Source organism: Varroa destructor, unplaced genomic scaffold (assembly GCF_002443255.2).
Source record: "Varroa destructor unplaced genomic scaffold, Vdes_3.0 BEIS01000002.1, whole genome shotgun sequence".
NCBI classification, from domain to species: domain Eukaryota; kingdom Metazoa; phylum Arthropoda; class Arachnida; order Mesostigmata; family Varroidae; genus Varroa; species Varroa destructor.
In genome coordinates, this window is record NW_019211455.1 from 40856837 (window position 1) to 40873779 (window position 16943).

Here is a 16943-nt window from a genome sequence, read left to right on the forward strand (position 1 = left end):
ATATATATGTCGCTGTTAAAGTAAGCAGCAAGACAAAAAGTAGCAGGAGTATACTCAGGCAAACAATATATCAATAAAGCATTTCCAAAAATATCGTTTTTCTGATATCAATACAGGCCCAGTGCTCTCCTCGACCTATCAGCAAAATCGATTATATCGACATTTTCTCTAACTTGTCTGTCTTTTTCGCCCGATTTATATTTAGGTGCATCAAATGCAATCAAATCATTCAGTCTGGTGGTGTAACGTATCGTAACGAGCCATGGCACCGTGAGTGTTTCTGCTGCTCGAACTGCAACACCTGTCTGGCTGGCCAGAGGTTTACCTCGCGCGACGAGAAACCTTACTGCGCCGATTGTTTTGGAGAACTGTTTGCTAAACGCTGTACATCCTGCACGAGGCCCATCACCGGTGAGTACCGTACAAAGAAAAAGGACGCCAGAAAACTAAATAGCACCATTTATACGTTCTTGTATCCATAGAATAAAGACACCTACTGGTTACTCTATAGGAAAGTAAATGGTTTATTCGTTACTTTTCTTTACGAGCAAAAGTCACTCCTGACAAAATGGCTGGTCCACGATGCTAAAAGATCGACTCAACAGTCGTTACCCTAATTGGAGTTTAACCCAAATACCTAGGAATGATCATGAGCATAATTTACCGTTCGAGTAGTAGGCAAACGTCTCTAATTCACATCTTGTGTATGTTTTTTTTTTTTTTTTTTTTTTTTTACTAGTCCTCGTCTACTAAGCGCCAGTACGCTTGATTTGCCAACGATTTTCACTCCTATAATTGTGAATTTTCATTGTTTTCAACAGGAATTGGTGGCACTCGTTTCATTTCCTTCGAGGATCGCAATTGGCATAATGAGTGCTTCATCTGTGCTATGTGCCGCTGCTCGCTCGTCGGCAAGGGTTTTATCACCGATGAAAGTGACATCCTCTGCCCTGACTGCGCCAAACAGAAACTCATGTAAATCTCCTCCACTCATTCTGTTACGCCAGACACAAACACACATCAGCCAACGACTAAACCTATATTGCGTGACTACATCTAACCACGGAAACGCGAACTGTCACTACTTCGAAAATAACGACGACCGAAGCAATGCTTTTATGACCTCACCACAACATTATTATGAGTGAAGTCGCTATCTACCACTCTCACAAGCGAATTTCCATACACTTACCTACCCCAACGGGTACCAGTGGGCGGGACCACTCGCCAGTATCATGCGACTCTGATGAGGCTTTTACACACGACTCCAAGCGGAGCAGTGGCAGTCAGTCTCACGAATGTTGTGATTGAACTGCGTGTGCGAACAATTAAGTTATGAAGTAATAGTGAACCTCAGGCCCTCGTCATTACATCAACTCAAGAATACATTACAGTATAAAGGTGACAAAAACAACAAGCAACAGAAATGGCAAATGTAGAAGCCTTAGGAAAGAATAATCATGAGCTACGAAAGGAACTGAAGTTGGCGCAAACATATAGAAGATACTCATACAAAAAGCGATAACACAATATCGCGTCACAAAATGAGGAGTTCCACTACACGGTGCCGGTTTGGCCTAACAAAGAAAAGCAACGACAAGAACAAATAGCAAACAAAGCATCAATCTAAATTACAACAACGTAGTACAACAGAGCGACGAAATGCCACTACCGCGTAGCAGACAAAGATGATGATGATGATGATTTATTATTTATGTTGAAGTGAGCTAACTGAAACGATAGCGGATAAAAAATCATTTCAAAAAAGAGCATAAATGTAAAACGAAAACTGCAAAAGCAATGCAGCAGACGAACATCAGTAACCCGATCAGCTTAACGACCTCGTCGAATCCACATCGTGCCAAGGCCGAGTCCATCTGTCACCGTCGGCCCTCGCTGCGAAAACCTCGGTCTTCTATCGTCTGTTAACAAAGCAGTCCAGCGGAATATTGTGACAGGCGTGATCCACGCTTTACTATTTCGGGTATGCTAAATTGACAGGGTTGTGTCAACAGCCATCGGCACTGGGGGACGTTGGCGTCGATGGAAGCGAACACTGGCCGCGATTCGACCGATGGAGTCACCCAGCAACCAGGCAGTGCCTAATCAAAGACGACGTCGACAATGATGCATACGATAAAGTACACCGTAACGGTCTCGCTTTCTCATATGAAGTGTACCAAGGGACTACAAAACATACATTACCCACTGAAACTGTAGAAGGATTCGTTAAGTTCGAAGCTTGTGACACCGTAAGAGTATGATGTAGGCGAAATGGGTAACTTTAGAAGGACAGAGCAAGAGAGAGGAGAATACAAAAGGTAAAAAGCAAGCGTTTGTCTTATTTAGCAAGGTCATACGTAAAGAAGAAAAACAGTATACAGGCACACCTAAATTGAGACGTACAGAAACTCTATCAGGTATGAGCATCATGAGTTCCTCGACACGATTTTGAACGTCGAAACGTAATAATAGTAAACAATGGTAATCATTTCATAGTTGGCAACAATAATGAAAAGCACGAAATATAAAAAAAATGCGGAACAAGGCAGCAACCATGATATTTTCAACGAAAGGGCGTCCTCTTCTTCGGAAACCAAATTGCCGGGCCCTTTACATGAACTTCTTCTTAAGGGAGTTTCATAGCAGCGTGGAAGTGGTCACTGAGTAATATGGCATTTGTAGTCGACCACTGTCTATGCGTCGTCTAACCCATGTCGCCGCGATACGCCGTATTTGTGGGATGTTGATTGTTTTTCTTCTGTTACCGCTGTTATCGTTATCTATCTAGCTTTATTTCTCTCATGTAATCCTTCCTAACCGCGCGCTTTGCCATCGATTTGACAAAGACTCGTCTATGCCTTTATGCCCGGGCCTTCTGTACTTGCATCCTCATCCAACAGAACTCCACGTATGACATGATACTTAGCCGCAGGTGATCAGATGGTAATGCCACGTCCACTAGTACTCCTCGTAATTATTAAAAATCTCGCTGTGGGACACCGCAATCGTGCAACTACAATAGGATACGATATTTGTGGCAAACTGATGATGCGTGCACAATAATATATACATAAACATACACAAAAAAATATACATATATATATATATATATACGAGTTGGATAACAGAACAAGAGCGGCAACAGTAACAAACACAACAACAATAATAATAAAAGACAGCTGCATCTGTGTAAATTAAAGCACAGATATTCTATGGTTAGGAAACATGACGCGAAACAGAACGGCGAAAAAATAAACACTGAACGAGTTAAGAGAGTGTGTACGAAACTTTGTTGAGGGAACTTACTCTGACTGTTAATGTTTCGGCTTTCTTCTGCAAACGACGAAAAGCAATACCCAAGCTGATGATGGCAATCGCGAGCGATGCCCCATAATAGCGGAAAGGATAGTAACGAAGACGAAAAATGATATGGAACAAATTGTCGACACGTAGACAAAAAAAAATGGTTGCTGCCAATGGTGACACTTGTTTGCCCTTTTGTTTGTATTTCACTGTTTTTTGAGCCGCTTCCAGTTGGTAGTCGGTTGCTGGTAGGTCAGGTTCTACTATTATAAGCCGGGCTAGGCATGCATACCTGCGCATAGAGATGTGACTCACACTTCAACCTATGCATATGTATAGTATTGCCAAGATCCGGTTGTTTCAGAGATATTTATCGATTGTTACCCGAAAATGTCCAAAAAAAACGCGTTATCCACAGCGGGAGCAAAAAGAGACAAGAAGGAGCAGGAAAGGGACGGACAAAGGCAGGTAGGCCAAAGTGAAAGCTTAGCGGAGGTGTCTCGTCAAAATTGGCACTTGCCCAAAAAAAATGTGTAGGACAGGTGAAAACACGTAGTCGAACGGGGCAGGGCAAGGGCAAACGCCTGTAGTGTCGATACACCAAAACCACGTACATGGCTTGCGCAGAATTTCCCACTAGCGGCAAAGATGGTTGTGAGGTAAGCAGAGGACGCCCAGAAATTTCCCCATGCAATCAATAACAGCCATACGCAATAGTTGAATAGACGGCGATATAGATTTCATGCGCTGACACGAACGACAATCGACCCGAACATTCTTCCAATTGATGTTTGTAGTAATAATTAAAAGAAAGGATAATGACCGCCACTAGCTAAGTGATGATGAAGATATCGGAGAAGACGATCATATATGACGATGATTACCTTTACCATTATTATTATCATATAACAATAACTGTAATAATAATTATGCATTTCGCAGTGCTGCTTCAAAATTTCGGCTTTATTTATTGAATGTGTAATAATGACAGGCCATAATATTAATAAAAATAAGCGCGAGATAAATAAATACTTTCGAAGGCTGAAAAAATATGCTCCTGTTTCATTTGTGTATTCTTCAGTTATCTTTTCTAACAACCTTCGATATTGAAGCGGACTGGCTTAGCTTTTTATCAGTTGGCAGAAATAAATGTTTCACAACTATTCACTTCTTTATGTAGCCAAAGACGCGAATTTATTCATGTATTTATGTTATAATAATTGATATAGCACGAGATATACAGAATATTTCCAAATTTGAGGTTAATCCAGGAGGCAGAGAGTGGGCTCTTATAGAACTTTGTAAATGAAGCATTTTATCTAACAAGTTCATAAGGCATGAGGTTTCTTTTTATCGCGAGAAATTAAAAATTAATATCTAAATAGGGAAGCCGGGGAAATATAGCATTTTTTTTTTACCACGTACACATGTGTTCGCTTTCTGATTTGAGGCAGATTTTTTCTTTTGGTAATATAGTTTCCGATATGATATCTTCTACGTCAGTGTCCTTTTTGAATTTTGGCGGTTAAATAAGTGTCGGAATCACGTGGAAAGTATCCTTCGTTTATTGAGCACTACCAAAATCTCAAGAATTCACTTTGAGTTTTAAAACTCACTATCTACTACATATCCCATACATCTATTTTATATTGTCACACACATTTTTGTTTCTATTCAAAACTGGTTATTGGATTTGCAGAGGGAGGGGACTTGCTTGCGGTAGCAGCAAAGCCAATATAATTATATGTAATACGTTGACTACCATAATATTCCTAGTGTTTAACGTAATAGAAGCGTCACACCAAATATTGTCAGTGTGCTAATAGCTATATGATACCTTCGTGATTGAATCATTCTAAAACGGAACGAGAAATGTACATGAATAGTATGTATTTATGAATATTTGATTTCATCAAAATTTTAGGGCTAAGAAAGGCCAGCAGTGCTTCTATACAACGAGTGTGAAATTGCACTCAACCTCGTTTACGGCACTGCACAGAGTTAGGACTTGAAGGTACATTGCTGGCTTAAATGAAACTTGCGCCTTTTTTACTTAGAGGAAGTTTTGCACTTGGTCGGGCTTGGACAGCTTCGATCTTGCGGACTTCGTGAGTTCCTTGGTCTGACGAAATAATGGCCGCAGCAAGACATTGAAAAATGCAACGACAGAAAGTGCAATTTAATTCGGACCAAAGTGAGGTTTGTATACAGATGATCGCGACGTATCCAAAACAAGTAAACATTTTTTGAAATTTGTTTTTCTCGTATCAGCCCGAACCTTAATTAGGTAGAATCGCAGGTCTGACTTACCTTCTACCTACAAGACTCTAGCAAATCTGTTGCGCAGAGGTCTGTTCTTATTATTCATGATCCCCTTAGTAAGTCTATCGACTCTCTTCCAGCATTTTCTAAAGACGTGTGTACACCGCGCAAAACTTTCAAGGACGTTAGTGGACACCATTTTATTGTTTGTAGGCATGAATCTTTGTCTGACATTTACTAGCGCTGTGCATTCAGCCATGGATAAAAAATCGTTGTCCATTTCCTTGACGGGTGCAGGACACACCTGTCCAAAAGGAGCTGCCCCTTTTCTATATAGATGAAAGAGTTCGCTTTATAAAGTGATAACAACGAAGTACTGAACCGCTTTGGACGACCATAAGAAGTAAAAGACGACACTCCTTTAGTAAAACGCGGACTAGTCGACCCGATAGCTCTCTTCACAGCTTAAAGTACGTCAGAAGATTGTTGGCAATCGCTTGCATTCACCAGGAAAGTTCCAAAAGGAAGTGTGATGACTTGCACTAAAATGGGTTCACTTGCCCTAAAGTTACAATAAATTAAAGTACTTGAAAAAAGCAACGGAAATGTTTGCTTCAATTTGTTATAATCGAACGGCTGGCCAACACAGCCTGCTTCTGTCAACTGTGGCCTGTTAAGTGTAAAACAGAACGTTTTGGGGCGAGCCAGTGCAAGAGCAATAATCCAGTGTGAAAGAATTAATTTTGACTTACCGTCATTGGGATCCGTTCTACTAATTCAGATCACACATATTCTTGATTTATTTTACGCTCTAGTAGTAAGCAATAGTAACAACCTCTATGTCACTAACAACCAGCAGGTACCCTTTAGTCGTTGCAGCAATTATTTAATATTACAAATGTCCTATTCAGACCTAAAGAAATGGGATTAGCAAAGCCCTAGTAAAATCGCTTGATCGTACTATCAGTGAGAAACGATATTGCGTCCAATAACAACAGATCAACGAAAAGGGAAGTCGTGGTAGAATTTACTGCCAATCTTTGAGAATACCATGACATACATGTTGGCCAAGTGGGCAACTATTTGCGAGCGTTTCGTAGTAGTGAATTGTATTCGATTTTATGAACTAGGAGCGTTCTTAATTAACGGTAACCCACAAAATAACAATAATATGATAAATAAAAATGATCCGAAACAAGATGAATGTGCGTGTATCTATCACAGCGTTTAATTCTAAACTAAAATCTCTACAATTATAATTATATGCTCCAACGTATCCGCGCTTCTCCTGCACGAACAATACGTTTCTCCGTTCGACATCTAAATGCCATTAAGTGTCGTTTCTAAAGTGGACTTGGCAAAATAATTCTCTCCTTCTTTTCTTCATTTTGTTTTTATTCATCCAAATTGGGACCGATTGTAGACAGTTGTAAAAACCTATTTATACCTATTTATGCGTAGATCCGTACTTGGCTAGGTCTGCTTGTGCTTGTATGTATTTATAGGACTTTCCTTGAGTTTGTAAAAAAACAATCTGAAAATCCTGTGTGTGTATTTCAAACGTTTAATGCAGAGAAGATTCATTCAACGAATGAGGATCCTCAACCAAAGTAGAGAAGATAGTTACCCGAACACGTATGGGATGCAATGCGATCGAATGAAGATATAAAACGGTTATATAAAAGGAGCAAAACTATACCGTAAGTAAGTGTCCCGAAAGAGAATGAATGAAGCGTAAGAAAATACGCAGTTTCTGAGTTCTTAAACAACGCGACGCTAGCCCTTTATTTGAGAGAAGCGAGGTGACTGCTTGTAACCGCGATCTTAATGCGCTCCAAAAAGGCATGAGAAATACGAGAGATGACATGAGAGACAGACGAAATATATTTGCCTCAACCCCGATGCAACTCTGTTGCCGTAGCGGTACTTGCTGTCGGGGTCAAACGAGGCAGACTTTGCTTTTCATTCAGTACCGAGCAGGTTTGTCCTGCCTGGTTCGCTTTCGAGTCACTTACTGATGCCGAATTAATGGCAGTCAACTATTTCTCATGCAGCGGTGCTCGAAACATAGGCATAAGAGGCTGGTAAGCCAAAAGGCAGTAAGTGCAACATGCAGTGTAACTTTTTTGTCTACATATAACGAGAAAATGACGCTAACGTAGCGAATAGAACAACTGAATGAATGAGAAGCCTAGCTAGGTATGCCTAGGCACTGTCCGGCAGCGACTAGCACATAAAACTCGGAACATTTATTAATCGTTTGTCAAACGGCAATTTTGCATGAAACATCAAGGTTCGGGTCCGCTGACGCAAGTCGCGTCTGTTTATAACATTATGAACAGCTGATTATTACTCGAACGCTGCCCTAATGATTGGCGATCGAGGCTTGAAAGTTATACAAATCGATGATTGTGTCGAGCAACTTACAGGAACAAACTTTTGAATGAAAAATGAGCTAAATCGTCTAAATCTGAAGATTCCCCCAGCCTTTACGATACAAATCACTTATTGTCAGTTAATGCAAAATATTTAGCGATTGCTCAACCTTTCAAAACAAACAGAACGCCATTGAGCTTGCTTATGTCGTTACAAACGCCGGCTATAGTTCCCGTTCTCCTTTACCGCAAGCTGTACCTGATCTAACCTGAAACCGTTACGCCGACCGTATAATCTGCGAATATATTCCAGAATGAAAATGCGCTTCTACAAAATGAACCACAGACGAGAGAAGAATAATTTTATTTGACTTGTGATAGTCGTCCCGATACTTTCCAGTCCTCTTCGCAGAGACTACATAGGACCTTCAAGATTGATCACTTCAGGTGTGATCGAAATTGTAATACTTTATATTCAAAGATATAATAAACTAAACTAATAAGGTCAATTTTGTTTTCTGCTTATCGCATAGCATATGTCAGAAATAGAGAGCATACATAATCAGGCGAATACGGACGACAGAATTGACTTAGTAATGAACTACGCTGTTATTTGCTATTGAAATTGATGTTTATTGCAGACGCGATTTAGTATTGTTTTTGTTGTTATTGCGGACGCGATCTTTCGTACTGATCTCACGGTCCAGCTCCGGCAAGTGAAAGCACTTCGCTCACATCTTCCATATACTAATATTATCATACACTAAACACAGACAGTTTTATGTCAACAAGTATTTGTAATTGTATCGTTTTTCCAACAAGACTTTAACGTATCGCCTGATATTGTTTATATCCATGGTATTCAAGAAGGACTAACACATTGTTGAACTGATGAAACCTCTGGCATTGTTTTTGAATCTATCTGAACAGATTGCATACGGATCCTGATAACGGTGAGCTTGTGGTCTCCGCCAAACGATGTCAATGAAGAGAGAAACCCACCCCGCCTCCTTTTTACTATCACACTCGCACTCTCTACCGATCCAGAGATCTCGGCCTTGCTGATGACGAATCAAATTTGGCTAAATCGAGCAGATCCATATTTACACAGATGCTTTTCTTTCAGAATTCAAACAAAGTTCTGGCCAACTATTTCTCATGTTATGCTGACAAAAAATGCATCGGCGAAAATCGATATCGTTAATACTTTCCCACACGTTTTGATACTGTCTGCTGTCAGAAATTAAGTAGTTGCGTATTTCGACTGCATATTAGAATTGCTTGACAAAACAGGAACAGAATACAATAGGTTGATTTTATAATCTTCCCGTTTTCGACCGATATCTATGCATAGCTTTTTAGAAGATTAGATATTTACTTTGTGATGTTGGTGACAAAAAAGAAAACTCCTTTTTTTTTTTGAATAATTCAACTAGCTGGCCGCTCCTGCGTTTTGCCAGGAGGTACGTTTGTATGTATTTGCCTTCTTAGTTCGTATGTAGACTGCTGCCTGTAACTGAAACGATTCACGAACAGGACACACGTAACGTCTCAAGCCTGTTTCGAAACTGGGTCAGTGGTGGCTCAGAGTTCATAGAAAGTTCCGTTCGGCACTGCAGGATCTTAGTGTCACTTGGAGAGATCACTCGCGAGCCGAGATATGAAGTTCCGATTCATCGGCCGGGCAGCGTGGCCGATTAGCAGCCAGCTCAGTGGCCACTTCCGTTTACTCGACGTTGTCGTAGTTGCTGAGCTGCGTTACGCGTTTTTTTTTTTGGTGTTTTTTGTATAAGGCCGCAACTACCTTCTACGTGAACTCGATCCGAAAATAAGATCCGCATCGGGAGCCCCCTTTGGATGAACAAACTTCCGTTCTGGCCCAATTAAATGTTCATCCGGGGCGTCATCGTTCCACGATTCTTCCTCTTGCCTGTAGGAAGAATGAAAGAAATCTGTAAACGTGATGTACTTGTAATATGGACGCGATATAGGCTGTCATACGTCATCTACGTAACAGTAACAAGTCATAAAATATGACAGTAAAGCGAACACCGCATACTGAACGAATGAATCACTTTAGCCGACCGAGTCACTGTCCTGCAGGATCGACGTTTTATGCAGTCGTATGAGAGCAGTAAACGCTTGGTCTTGTCCATTAAGAACTCGATAAAAACACTGATGTGAGGGACGTAATGTCTAATCTATACATGCTCTGTGGAAAAAGGCACGTAGCCCTGACATGATCCACATTCCCATCCCCTGTTGAACAGTTCTATTTAATATTCATCTGCTAAAATCTGGCTACGTTCCAATGAAGTGACGAAAAATCTTCGTTTTGATAACACCCAAAGGAAAAGTCGGTGTCAAAAGACAGTCTAGTTCGCCAGGATAACAAAGAAGATTTTTTCTTGGAAATTATTATTACTCGTAGATCGGGTATCGTTGATCTCAAGCCGGTCAGTACTACCTCCGAAGCACACCATTATTTTCAATTGCAATACTCAACATGCACGGCATGTGCTATCCTTTTAAAAAAAAACATTGAGCGGGTCCCAAAGATCCCTTGTAACATGCATTCGCTTTATTCGTGGATTTTTGACACTCATTTGACATGGGTCTGAGAGGCACTGCATTCTATAAACTAGATTGTGCTGAGGTGCCCGACTATATTGTGGAGCTGCTAAGATCAAAACTACAAGAAGACGAAATGAACGTAGATTGCGGTGTCACCGAGCTGGATTTTTTCCACCAAACCGACGAAGCTGTTCAAGGTGAGAATCACAGTCCGCCTTTGCTTTCCGTGATCGTCAGTGATATACCCCACGAAATCGAAAAGCATCATTTACCAGTAAAGCTATTTTTATATGCCACTTACCTTATATAACTCGCGTCAATATTATCTTCAGCAAAATTGACGCCTTTCAACAGGTATGTCGACAAACTGGGCGTAAAACTTAACTTACGAAAGACGCAGGTTATAAAGTTTCGTCGCAAACGTCCGTTGGAAACATATACAAGTTTTCACTAAAAACAGTCCTGGGCTTTTTCCACTTAGCTCCTTGTGCTTTGAATGAAGTACGCTTAATCTGGAAGCTCCTGAAGACCAATCAACCTCACGGGATCAGTCGCGTGAAGCCAACCTTTCCAAATCGCATTCTGAGACTAAATTTCAACACAGGATAAACTTGTCTATTTGCACAACGACATGCTATTAGTCGTCGAAGAGCTTCCGATACGGTTTGAAGTACCCGAAATAGAAGCTTTCCAGCAACTTTTTTAAAAATGTGAAATAAATAAGTGATACAGATTCGAACTTCTAGCTGACAGGATTAACGACAAATCAACGTTGTGTTTCGCGGTCCGCAGATTTTATCGCGCCGTGTGTCAGACTTCCGGCTACGGCGACACAAAAAATCGGTGCCGACGTCTACGATGTAGGGGTTCATGCCTTTGATGACATGCTCAGACCGCCCAACAATATTCTCTCATTGAGTTGGAACGTTCATAATAACCAGACGACAAAAGCTCTGTGTTTTGGAACAAATCGCAATGTTGATATACTGAATTTATGTTACTCAATAGGAAAGCGTCTGCGTTTTGCAAGCTATTGCTCCTTTTATTTATCTTTAACAAATCATACTTTATCATCGCTGCCTTACTTTTTTTTTATGAGACCGTATGAAATTGTTAGTAAGCTTTGACTATGTATTGCAGAATAAACAGCCTTGTTACACCTTTGAACGTTGATGTGAGTAAAACACCGTAACGCTAAATTTTACACAGCGTTCTAACAACCATTTACTTAACTAAAGGGAGCGACTGTAGCTCTCACTTAGATCAGTAAATAGCCAATGGACATTATTAGTCAATAAGCGGTTCAAGAGCTGTATAAAATCTTGTTGAGTCTGCGCCCCCTTCCCATATCTTTTCCAAATCATTGTTAAGCCAAGAAAACAAACACCATTTTAGAAAAAAAATATTTGATTTTTGAATGAACTTTTTATACATAAATTAGATTATTAGAATTATTATATTGTCTTGTAATAAAAAAGATATAGAACATATTTCCAATAGAATATCGATGCAGCAGAGTTTTACATGCGATTTCCTTAATCTCCGGTATATATACATAGATTAATACGCTAAACAAACTTTGTGTGTAGACCTACCTTAGAAGGCTACTATTTAAACATTGTTTTTTATAATGTAGACTTTAATATGTATCGGCAGGGGATCCTTAATGTCAGGGTTTGTTCCAATAAACTGATTTGCCAATCCAACTTTTTTCAACCACATTTTAGAGGGTTCGATTATGCCTCTTGATTCCCTTATTCCTCTCATGTCTTTGTAATAGGAACAGTTTAATGTTTGCTGAGTAATGAAACCAACAAACTGTAAAATGCCTCATTTGTTACAGTTTAAAAAACTTCATAATTTTTCCGATATTAATCATTCACCACTTACCTCATATTCATGTTCAGCGTAAGCTGTTTCATTCGTTGTTTCTCTTCGCGTTCACGTTTTTGCGTTAGTGCAATCTTCTTTGCGAGTTCGTCACTATCCTCGAGCTGGATCTGCCTTAGTAGCGGTTTGTTGCGGTTGTTTTGCGATCGCATCATGATAACAAAATTTGTTGCTCCTCCAGTTGTTGCTGCACCTGGGCCAATGCCCGCGGATCCCCCTGAGGAACCAGCATTTGGTATGTTGCTGTTCCCGTTGCTGTTATTGTTACTGCTAACGTCATTAGCAGTACTGTTGTTGGCATTATAACCACTGATAGTGGCGTGATTCGTAACGTTATTGTCGCTTAAAGACTCGTCGGCCGTTGCGCCAGCAGACAGAGACAAAAGGCCAGAAGGCGGCGTTATACCACTAGTGGAAAAGGTCCCGGTCCCCAGTAACTGAGACGATGAACAGCCCGTTTTTTGCAATTGGAGTTGCTGACTGCTTAACTGTGGAACCATGATCTCCTTTACTTGAGGTTGTTGACTGCGGTCCTGAGAGCGTTGCGCCATACTCTCGTAGACCATCTCCTCGAATTCGGCCTCGAACTCCCGTTGGAACTCGTCTGGTTCAACCTCCTCTTCGGGTTCATCCCTCAGTTCGTCGCTCTCGGTTTCATCATCATCATCATCTTCTTCTTCTTCTTCATCGTCGTCTTCATCGCCCTCGTCTTCACCGTCCTCTTCGGCTCCATCCGACATTCCCTCGGAATCTTCGGCTGCTGGCGTCAAACCAGACGCGACACCAGATATGAGGGCGGCTGTGCCATTCTCAACCGTCACCGACTGCCCTGTTAGTTGGTTTCGACTGCCGCCGTTTTTAATAGACGCGTTCTAAAAAAACTCAGACAGAACGTTAGTACAATAAGTTTGTACACATAATGGAATCGTATCTTTGGGTCATCCATTGAAGCTATATTCATGCTACTAAGAGGAATTCAACAAAAAAAAAAGACGAAAGTGTTGTTTCAGGCATGAGAGTGCAACAAAGTTAGGATAATGACAAGTCCATGATGCACACGCTTCATCTAAGTTTTAGTGATTTTCATGACAGTATAGAGGTAACTTCCTTGCCTATTAAACTTAAAGACACGTGGAACGTTCTAGGTTTAAGACCGAAATGTTTGTGTTCAAAGAGGCCACCGGAGCAATGCTCAACTATAGTAAGAGACGTAAAAACTTAAAAAATTTATTAAATTTAAACGACATGTAAATGTTTAGTATGTCGTTTATAAGAAGCGTACATTGTAAACTGTAAACCTGTACACTGAGTGTCTCGAAGTATTATATGTGATACACAGTATAATATTGACTACCCTTTTGATTCAATAGAAATTAAATCTTTCCTACTATAGAATGTCCGAATAATTAGCAGATTCTGCTAGTTAGTCATCAGCTGACACTCGATCATCTATCCTGCTTGGTAACACTGATTTCAGAAATACAAACCTTAGCGTCCTTTTCAGCTTTTGCAGTTATAGCTTGATTAAGTAATTTGTTTACTGCCGCGTGCGCCGCCTCAAGAGATTTCGGCCATTGAAACTTTGGTCTGAGCGGATGAATGCTCTCCCGTAGGTGAAGCTCAACGGTAACGGGGAAGTTTTCGCCGAAATCTTCTTTTTTTTTCCAAAAATAAAGAAGTACGAAGTGCAGATAGCTATCCAGGCGTTTTTTAGCACTGCCGGTATCAAAGTACACTGCACATGTGTCCAAAAGGCAGCACACCAGTTTCAGCCTGTTGACCTCATTACCATGAAGCATATTAGTTATTCACAGGATTATTCATTAAGCCGGTAACGACTTTTATTGGAACAACTTTGTGTAAAAGCATAATCGAGATTTAGCTCCAGGTAAATGCCACGCCGAGGTTGAAATCAAACACAAAAAGGCCTCTTCTTTTATGCAGACGTATTTTATTGTATATACTCAAACTTAGTTTTCTTCCGAGCTCAAAATATTATTAAAATAATTTATGCTCACGAATTCGACAAACTAAATTAGATTTGGGACACAGAATAGTGATGCATAAACCTGTCGGTCAAATTACATAACTAGAATTGTAAGAAGTATGAAAGCAAACAAAATAATCTTTAACCGACCTAAATACATTTTCTGGTGGGTCCAGCGGCGTACCAGCCCCGAACGTGATCAGTGAATAAAGTACCGTGAATATAAGGGCGCTTTCGGTCATGCTGTAGTTGTAGAGTTCGCCTAGATAGTGAACAGCCGCAACTCTCCTAGAACCATCAAAACGCACTTGTGTTCTATAGACGACTATATTATAATGAAAGGCATTTTATGAGAATACTGGCAAATAGACCCTACAACCGGGCGAAAGGTTGATTATGCCCCAGCTAATACCTACAGTACCGCATCCAATTCCGATGTTATCCTTTAAATTTCGCCCTACTGGAGTTTACTTGAGCGCACAGAGATACGACTAGGCAGCCACAAGATATGCAGGAGTGACAGTGAATCACACATGAGCTTTGCTTGAAAAAATCACTTCAGAACCTGCTAAACTGTCACCCTGATCATTATTACTTAATAAAGAAACGATTAAATACCTTTGGTTATATTTGGGGTCAATAACTTCCATCCCAAGACGAATTTCCTCGAGTACAGCATCGACAACACGAGGCCCCACTCCGTCCTGATACGTGGCCAATGTAGCTACAACATGAGCCAGAAATCTGTGCAACGAAATGTACGAATCATGAGATGCAAACCAATGAGTAACAGATACGATAACATCGAGTTTTATTGTAACATAATTTTTGAGCACAACATTTAAAAATATACCCGAAAAAAATAATTCTATTGAGACAGATCTGTTATGCATTTATGAATATATACTTCGCAGGAAGATTTAATATATTTCTAAATATAAAGTTACGTAATGATTACTAATGACCCGAAAAACTATAGTAAACTAATGGTTTTTCTAGATATGATACATTCAAACTTACCGAATATTAAAATAACGCACTTCGTGAGCATTGCTTAAAAGTCGAATTGCCATATGGAGATGAGGTGAACCCAAACTCCAATCAAGCTTGCGCAACTGTCGTACAACCTTGTCAACGGTTCCTTTGTACAGTTCTTGGTACAAGAGCTTACGAATGTATCTAAAAATGAAGCAAACGAAGTCGTGAGAAACGCTTTGTACTTACACACCGTTTCGAGTCTAGGCAGATATGTTAACACTGCACTACCATGCAGACACATAGCTAAACCTGTGCTCGAAAAGCGACCATCGCTGGTTCAATGTCTGCCAACGATATAAATAACACAACAAGTGTTGCTAAATTCAAAATGTAAATAAGTCTCTGGGGCAAGATTAACACTGCCAATGCTACTTGCCTATTATCTTGTGTTACCAAACAATTGAAGTGAACTCTAATACAGATCAGTATCGAGCCGGGGTGTATTTTCGGGTATTATTTGCAAGTTATTTATCTATCCATCAACTTCAACGGTACCGACCTCTCAATTGGTGTTTTCTGTACAACTCGGGCAGGCGGCCTTGGAGCGGCAATAGATGTGACCACGGCACAGGCGTTGTCAACCATCAATTGATGCCGGGGATCGAGATTTTGCACTGTACGTTTGCGCAGCATCTGATCCACAAGGGCTCGGGTGGGACCGTGGCTATCCGCTATCAGTTTTAAGTAGAACAATAGATAAAGTGAGCTGCGCGTAAGATAATGAAAATTAAAAAAATATAACTAGACTCTCCAGTGCTTCGGTTCAACAGAATAGTACAACCACACAGGCTTTTCACCTTCTCTGAGCACCCACTCAATAATAATTAAGCTGTACTCCTATTAAGCACAAAACACTTTTACACCTCATCTCTTATTGTACAGAACATAAAAACTGGCAATAGGGTTATTTCCAGTTCACTCGCAGCTACTATGGAAATCTCATTTGATTTCTTTTCCTCCGCTTATTGATATGCTTAAGTTCAGCGGGTAGTCACACTTGATTTCAGATAAACATAACATACAGATGTTTATTATCATCCTTGTGATCAAAGATAATTTTTGCTATTACTACTAAGCAATAGTAACTACGTATTGTATGTATATACATATACTGAAACAAATGTAGTATAGATACAAGTGCATCCATACTAAAATTTTCGTTCAAAAACACAATGCTCACACAACTTCACAACTCACATCAATTTCCATAAATTACTATGTTTTTCTTCGATTTAAGGACTAATTGATCCCCCATATTGAGTCTTGTGATGTCTTCTTCTCGATAGCACAACTGTGAAAAAAATACTGTCGAACCGAACAGTGTAGTGACATCTTAAAAAGAAGCAATTTCTTTCGTTTTTTTTTTTAAATTGTATATGATAAGGTTAAAAAAAAATTGTGTTAATGTCTGCATGCTGTTCTACACATAATAGGTTGTGAAGTTAACTGCTTTTGTCAACTTTGATTGATAAAAATCCGTTAACATACAATTCCTTTAGCAACAATATATA

General features: G+C 40.1%; 2 protein-coding genes and 1 pseudogene across 2 annotated transcripts; 1 reads left to right on the forward strand and 2 right to left on the reverse strand.

The window, feature by feature from the left end:
- Nucleotides 1-205: 205 nt before the first annotated feature.
- LOC147757804 (four and a half LIM domains protein 2-like) lies at nt 206-4358 on the forward strand (the record flags this gene model as incomplete). Its single annotated transcript, XM_086979429.1, is given in 2 exon segments — nt 206-411; nt 822-4358. Coding segments are annotated over 2 exon segments (364 nt in total), but the record flags the coding sequence as incomplete, so codon positions are not given.
- A 4194-nt stretch (nt 4359-8552) lies between these two features.
- Nucleotides 8553-16103, reverse strand: LOC111244248 (regulator of nonsense transcripts 2-like; the record flags this gene model as incomplete). The annotated part of the gene is given in 7 exon segments (XM_022791115.2): nt 8553-9873; nt 12408-13279; nt 13895-14180; nt 14545-14682; nt 15013-15138; nt 15415-15573; nt 15932-16103. Coding segments are annotated over 7 exon segments (1883 nt in total), but the record flags the coding sequence as incomplete, so codon positions are not given.
- Nucleotides 16104-16538: 435 nt separating this feature from the next.
- Nucleotides 16539-16695, reverse strand: LOC147757805 (5.8S ribosomal RNA; annotated as a pseudogene).
- Nucleotides 16696-16943: the final 248 nt, after the last annotated feature.